An 8,152-nucleotide genomic window follows, 5' to 3' on the forward strand; every position below is an offset into this window, starting at 1 on the left:
TTTACTTGATAATTCATTGTCGTATAATGACTCAGGTGGCTATAAATGAAGTAATGACCTCTGGTGAGTGGGATTGTTCAAACTATAACTAGTTCTTGTTTTATTATTGTCGATGCAGTGTGTGTGTGTGTGTGTGTGTGTGTAGCTTTAGTTGTTAAGTCATTGTTGCATAATGACTCAGATGGCTATAAATGAAGTAATAACCTATGGTGAGTGGGGTTGTCCACACTGTAACTAGTTCTAATGGTCTACTAATGGGTTATAATACTGACAATGGACGTTGATAATGGGTTACAATAGTTGTTTAGGAATAGTTGGCTAGTGGTCTAGTCACAAGTAGAATGTGGTAGCAGGAATTTGGTTTGATAGTTAGGTCATGTTTTATGGAATTGAATGCCAAGTAAAAGCATGTATTGATGACTTGTTTTATGAAATATGAATTATTAATATTTTTTTAATTACATTAAGTTGTTGTTTCATTATTGTCAATGCAATGTGTGTGCGTGTGTGTGAAGCTTTACTTGATAAGTCATTGTTGTATAATGACTCAGGTGGCTATAAATGAAGTAATGACCTTTGGTGAGTGGGATTGTTCACACTATAACTAGTTCTAATGGTCTGCCAATAGGTTAGAATATGGACAATGGACCTTGATAACGGGTTACAATAGTTGTTTAGGAATAGTTGACTGGTGGTCTAGTCACAAGTATAATGTGTTTGTATGAATTTGGTCTGAGAGTAAGGTCATGTTTTATGGAATTGAATGCCAATAAAAAGCATGTATTGAGGACTTGTTTTATGAAATGTTTTATGAACTATGAATTATTAATATTTTTTAATTACATTAAGTTGTTGTTTCATTATTATCAATGCAATATGTGTGTGTGTGTGTGGAGTTTTACTTGTTAAGTCATTGTTAGCTTACCCCTCCCCTCTTTTTTTCCTCTTTGTAGACAGTTAAAAGATTAATATAGGTGTGAGTGAGTTTCAAGCTATGGAATATATATCATTAGTTTAAGTTCTTAGTTGAATTGAAAGATTTATTTAATGAAAAACATCTTTTGACTTGTTATTAGACATTAATTATTAATATTTTTAAGGATTTGTAATAAAACTTGATGTTGTTAATTGATCATTTATGAAATACAGACATTTAAGACATTCCAGTTTAATATTTGTGGTTTTTAGTAAACTTTTTATAGTTAGCATTTGTATTATCTAGGATTGAATGCTAGATGACACAAGCATATTTATGCCTAGTTTTAGGCATGAGAAATTTGCTTTATGTAATGGCAAGTAGTTTTCATTAATCTGCTTTTATAAAATGTGTTATATTATTGTATGTTATATGATTAGTTATTAATTTATCAACAGTTATAATATTAACAACATAATATGTTCATTGCAATCTCATGAAAGCTAGCAAGATCAATCTTTGGTATGATGGTCATGTTTTTACTTATATTTTACTATATTATTATTATATTATTATTATTAGATAGTAATTCAACTCAAAATTAATCTAGAACTTAACTCTACAATCATAGAAGCTCTTAAAATTTTACAATAATTTGATATTTATTCATAATAATGCATTCATAAAATGACCAAAAAGGTTTAGTGATTTAAAGTGTCTCTTTCTCTTTCTCTTTTATTAAACTCTGTCCACCACCACCAACCCCCAAGGAAATCCACAAATCATTACTATATTATACAGAACATTAATCCTTTATCAATTCCCAAATTTCACACTAAACCCATCTTCTCTAGTGGTTCTTGCCAATTTTTTCAACAAAGTACAACGCAAACGATGGGTGGGGCGAAGAAATGGACGGCTAGGAACCAAGGAAGGTACAATTATTGGAGTTAATGGTACACGTGGCAATCACATAGTAAACAAGGGAATCATGATTCATGAAAGTGATGGCAAGTTTCGGGTTTGGCAACTTGCAAAGGGCGGCGTGTACGGCGTCACTTTCTCAAGAAATTTTTAAGGGCGAGAAGATGAAAAGGTTTGCTCGACCGGTATTTCCGGTGAGAAAGAACAAAATACGTGTCAACATCAGGTAACTTCCAGCGATTGGAAATCCTCCTCGCTCGTGACTCTCCAATAACTTTATCTTAATAAACGACTTGGGGCCCATATACTAACTTTAATCACTTTATTAAAGGCATTCCTCCAATGCTCCACTCGAGCCACTCGGCTTTAGAATGTTACAACGCCATGCTCAAAGTTCAGAGTTTCTTACAACGTTTGTTAAAAAGATAAAAGGGAAGGGAGAAACGGCAGGTCGTCGGCTGCCGACAATGCATTCTTGCCCGATGCTCTATGGCAAGACATGTCTGGTTTCAATCCCTCCTAGCTAGCTTATGATGGAAGGTTTAGGAGCTAATCACTACAACGATTAACCCAAATCAATGCTTGCTCATCTCACTTTCTTTGGGAATTTGGATGGCAAGGAATTATTTTGCATTCCAACTAGAGACGATGTGACTGAGTGGAATCAAGTCAAGTGTTATGATATTCAAGATTGGCCCACATAAATTAAATCAAGCTCAAGTTAAGCTTCTATATCATATTAAACTTTAAAGTAGCATTCAGATTTGATTTATTAATTTTCGACCGAGCTTGTTTAATTATGAATATAACAAGTCAAATAAATAGGATTTTTTAATAAAATAATTATTTTAGAATTAATTCTCTTATCTTAATCTCATCTCATGGACTATCTTCGATTTAAATATAAACTCCCTCGGTACATTATTAGATATGATTTTCAAGTTATTTTGTGACGCGAATCTCGTGATTATATGGTCACGTAACCCACAAAGCAAAAAAAACGAATATCAAAAAGCCAAAGAATCAAGTTTGATAGAAGTGTGATACGAAGATTATTTAAACCAAAGCACCAACACTATTGAAATGAATCCCTACTCAGCATATATTAATTTACGAACGGAAAGTATAAGAAAGACGTCACAAGGCCAGTTATAACTTGACAAGTCAAAATTGTTCTCTGTTCCAATAAAGAGAAAAGTGTTGCATCACACAAAATAAATGTTTATTCAAAATATCATGGCTAAAAAAAAACCTAAATACAAGTTAAATAATTCTATTTATACTAGGTTAAAAAAATATATGTTTACAATTCTAGAAAAGGAATAAAAGAGTTCTAAATAAAATAGAAAAAGAATTATAAATCAACTAGAAAACTAATATAAATTACACTTAGTTTCTTCTGAACATTATTTCAAGAACTTTTTGATCTTTGACTCACCTGAAATTCTAATCATGTATAAAAAATGACCTCTAGATATTTTTAGTAAAATTACAGTCCAATCCAACAATTAAATCAAAACTTATGCTTATTATTGTAAAACTATATATGCAATAGAATTAAAATCAGCCTAAAACCAACTTTAACTATCCTAGATAAGCATGAAAATCTTTGTAATAACTCATGCCGCTTACTTTTTTTGTGGAAGATGAAAACTCCTAAAATATTCTATCATTAAATATTGCATCGCTCGTTTCCTTGCATAGCTAAAATAAATAAAAAATTCTTGTAAGAAAATAATTTTAGAGCATTAAAGAATCATTACAACACTTGAAAGTATATTCTTACCAATTAAAAATCCTAGAAGAACTAGAAAACTCTAAAAAATAAGTTGTTGAATATCCTTATATCAAAAGAGTCATTTTCAAATAAGGAATTCATAAGTCAAAATGCAATAAATAACAAAACCCGTAATGCATCTGCTGATCTATATCACAAGATCTTCTTGAAATTTGACTAACTTAAAATTTTAACTTAATATAGAATAATATGTCTGGAAACTTATGATAAAATCTTAGTACGATCTAATTGTTGGATTGAGAGTTATGATCAACAACATAAAACTAGATAAAAGATAATTATGCTAGAATTCGGATTTGCTTATTCAAGCTTTTCATGAGTTGTATCGTTTCGCATTCATGATATAACATAAATATTTTTTTTAGTTATATTTTTTAAAATATTTTTTTTTGAAGATATATTTTAAATTTACAAACATTTCAAGCCAAATAGTGAGTTGATACAACTTGTTTATGAAGATAATCAAGATTTAAAATTATGACTAAGCTTAATTTGTTTATCTAAATCGATGGAGCTTGAACGAGTACTCTATTGAGTCAAACAGGAGTAGTGGGGTTCGTTTTAGAACCCCATTTTTCAATACAAAGATTGAACTATAGTATAAATTCTAGATAATTGCATCTACGAGCACGGTGATACAAAATTGTGTTGACTCCTGCTGGGACTAGTGTTAATAGATTTGATCTTTCAGAGATGGTGGAAAGGTAGCTAAATGGGTGGCTAGCTATATTTGTGATAGAGATGCTACGAAGGCAATATTGGCATGGCTAGTATGAGTGGGAGTTTCGTGGTTTTGTTCCTTAAAAGTACGAGACTTTTGCAACAAAAGAAAAGGCTGTTGATCATTGAAGTTGATGCTAGCATGTATTAGTAGAATATTTGAAAAAAATTCAAAAAAATTCAATATTAAAGATATAATAATGACAATTGTAAAACGCCATTATGCATCTAACAATATTTATTTTAGTAAGTTTTTAGAAAAAAAATGCCTTTAAATTTTTAGAAAGTAAATTGCCACCTATATATATAAATAGATACATTTGTCATGTGTGTAACTAATAAAACAAAATTTTGAAATATTAACAAATTAAAAAAAAGTTCTTAAATAAAGAATTTTTTAAAAAAATTTCTTATGATAAGTTTATCGTTTATTATTTTTACTTAAACTAATTTTTAAAAATTAATATTATACATATTACATAATCTTTTATATACATCAAATATTAAAAAAACTTAATATGAGATAAATATATTTAAAATCCCTATTTATTTGAAATCTCATCATATTATATCAATTAAAATATGCGCCCATTTATAATCTTGTTATTTACAATTAGATTTTTTTCTAATAAAATTATTAAATTATGCGATACAACTTGTAATATTTTAAAATTCAATAACAATTAAACATTAAAACTCAAATATTGTATTAACAATGTAAAATAAATTGTAAGATTTTATGTTGTTTTTTTTACTTTTAACCTTGCAAAATTTCAAGATTCAATATCGCACTCGTAGAGACATAAAAAAGCAATACAAATAAGTTAGAGAGCATATATATATATATATATATATATATATATATATATATATATATATATATATATATATATATATATATCTCAGGGACACTAAACAATAATCACGAGAAACCACTACCACGCAGGCACCATAATTAACAACACAATATGCACTTCCCATTCAGCCAATATTTTTGTTTTTACAGTACATTACTCTCCCTCAACAAACTAATATTTACATAGTGAAGTTGAAAAATTAGTATAATAAAGCTGGAAAGAAAAACCCTACTCATGCTCCCATGTATCTTACCATCGCCAGCTTCTTTTGCTCATTTCAGCTGTATCTCCCTATATCACTTATTTCTTTTGTTCTAAATAAATATATAGAACATTTGATCAGTGCCCAACACCGGCCTCAAGGTACAAAGGCTCAGATGTTAGCAACTTAGTAGCATAAAGAGACAGTGATGCTCTTGATCATAATATATAAGATGGTAATAACTTAAGGTAGTTTGCTGTAGTAATAATATTCTTTTTTGATGGACGTCGGTCACCACTATATACTGATATATTTCCTGTAGTCTTCTTCATCACTAGCTAGTATTCTATGATATATCCTCCCATTGGAGATCTGTGTGGAACCCCCTTCCTCCTCTTGGCAGTCCTATAATTATTCATAGCACTTGGAGGTGGGGTTGATGGTGTAAAGCTTTGTACTTTGCTTCTAGCACCTCCGTTGCCAATGCCTTTTATAGTTGATTCTTCAGTGTCTGATGAACCATCCATCTCCTTGTACCTTTTCTTCTTCCTAAAATTCTTTGATGTTCCAACAATCTGAAATTTTATTCAATTAGAACTGGCACAACGATATTGAGCATGAGAAAAGTAATTATAGCGGAAGGACCCTCTTTTAATAAGAAAAGACAAATCGATCGAGCTAGGTTTATTTGATCTAGCTACATGGAAGTTAGTTTGTAAGGCTCGGGCTCTCCTCCCCCTCCTAAAATAAATGAAGAATTAAATGTTTTTCCATTAACTTCTGAGGGGGAGGGGGTTGGCGGAGTGTTAACAAGAAGAAAGTACCATAAAGCTCTTAATTTCCATGGGTGAAAATATTCCCACAAGTGAATCAACTTTCTTCACAAGTAAAATTAAACTAAGTCAATATATACGGAAGTAAGACAAAAGAAAAAAGCAAAATATTTAATTTAATCTATTAAAAGAAAAATATTAATTAAAATCTCAGTTGACAAAAAAGCAAAGGAGTGGAAATACAAATTAAAAAAAATGGAAATATGTGCGGGCGTATTAATTTTACCTTGCAACCAAGAGAGCAAAAACTGAAGGAATCCAGGAGGCTACGCTCACAGACATGGCAAGTGTTGGTAACACCTTTACCAGGCCTAGGCTGAGGCCTCTCATTCAAGAACACAATTCTAGCACTGTTGATAATGTATGTCTGGACTCCTGTTATGTCCAAGTATTTCTGAATTTCAGACACCCTAATCACATCATGGTATGATGACCTCCTTATCTACAAGAAGACAACGACAAAATGCCATCAATGAGTAATTTGATTAAACCATAATAGACAAAAATCATGTGCTGGATGCCCTTGTCTCAATTAAAAAAAAAGCCATGGATTCAGGATTGAACACACCAAATCAAAGAGACACATGCCATTGCTGAAACCGATGCAAATTCATGTGATCTTGGACATATCAGTAGATGAGAGACATGGGGATATCTCGGGAAGAAGGAACAGTGCCTCATGATGACTGCAGTGTTTGTGGTATTGCTACTTTATAAGAATGGTGTATAAAATCCTTAGCACTTTGCACATACCTGAATAGCTCTATGGTCACTGTGGAGTGAAAGGCAAACAGAACAAAGGGCACCGTTCATGCAATCCAAGCAGTACATATTGCATTCGCTCTTATGAGCATCAGCATGAAGCTTGCATTGAACAAAGAAGCTTGTTTCAAGAAGTGGATGCAGCCATGGTGGCCACTTGATATCTTCTTTATGATCATCAACATCATCATCAGGACCACCACCTCCCTATAATATACTCAAACAAGATTAACATAGATTTGATTTCAGCAACATTTGTAATCAAGAAATAATTAAAACACAAGATGGACACAAACCACATACATACGAACGTGGTTAGATGTTAATCTGGTGTTCTATTTCTTGATTACAGATGCTACTCCCAACAAGATATATAAATGTGAGATACAGCGCTAGTGGTAGCCAATTAATTATAATTACCATGATTCTTCTGATGTTGGGTTTGATTTCTCTCACAGTGGTTTCTTGATCATTGATGATCATCTATGGACAGTTTTGGAGAAAGAAAAGAGAGCTTTTTGTCACAGAAAGAGAGAGAGACAGAGATAGAGAGAGGTGGGGGTAGGAGATTGTAGTGGTGGGTGGTGGATGAGGTGTGGGAGGTGCTTATCTTTGTGCTTAAAAGTCTACCACCGAACCTCTACATCCGAACCTAAACCAAAAAATTAGATGCGTTTGGTCCAAGCAACTCACCATTAATTCTTCTCCATTTCTTTTTCTTTTTCCTTTCCATGTTGTTTTCGTTAGACTTTCTAATTTGAAATTAATATTTGCATTTCTTTCTTCCTTTTTCTTGTTCTTTTATTTTAATTATAGGTATTCAGATTAATTTATATACATCTTAATTAATTCTCTAGAATCTTTAAATTAAATTTTCAATATTTCTAAAATTTATAACCCTCGAGTTAATAATTTTTAAAAAACAAACTTAAAATTTAAAAAATAAACATAAAATTTAAAGAATAAACTCATAACTTATTTGAATTACACCCTAAAATTTAATTTAATATTTGCATTTCTGTGATCGGGCATCACAGCTAGGTTTTGGTGGTCTTGACACAAGGAGGAGTGGATGATTAAGCAAAACTAGAAAGATGCCACGTGTTGGACATTTGTATACCGTAGGGTGCCGGGGTGGGA

General features: G+C 31.5%; 1 protein-coding gene across 1 annotated transcript; it reads right to left on the reverse strand.

The window, feature by feature from the left end:
- Window positions 1-5,313: 5,313 nt before the first annotated feature.
- On the reverse strand, window positions 5,314-7,622 carry LOC133667881 (protein RGF1 INDUCIBLE TRANSCRIPTION FACTOR 1-like). Its single transcript, XM_062087565.1, has 4 exons — window positions 7,433-7,622; window positions 7,004-7,219; window positions 6,477-6,692; window positions 5,314-5,992 (listed from the first exon to the last, which is right to left on the reverse strand). The coding sequence occupies exons 1-4, from the start codon at window positions 7,493-7,495 to the stop codon at window positions 5,756-5,758; spliced, it is 732 nt and encodes a 243-aa protein (XP_061943549.1). The 5' UTR covers window positions 7,496-7,622; the 3' UTR covers window positions 5,314-5,755.
- Window positions 7,623-8,152: the final 530 nt, after the last annotated feature.

This window comes from Populus nigra, chromosome 11 (genome assembly GCF_951802175.1).
Source record: "Populus nigra chromosome 11, ddPopNigr1.1, whole genome shotgun sequence".
Lineage (NCBI taxonomy): Eukaryota > Viridiplantae > Streptophyta > Magnoliopsida > Malpighiales > Salicaceae > Populus > Populus nigra.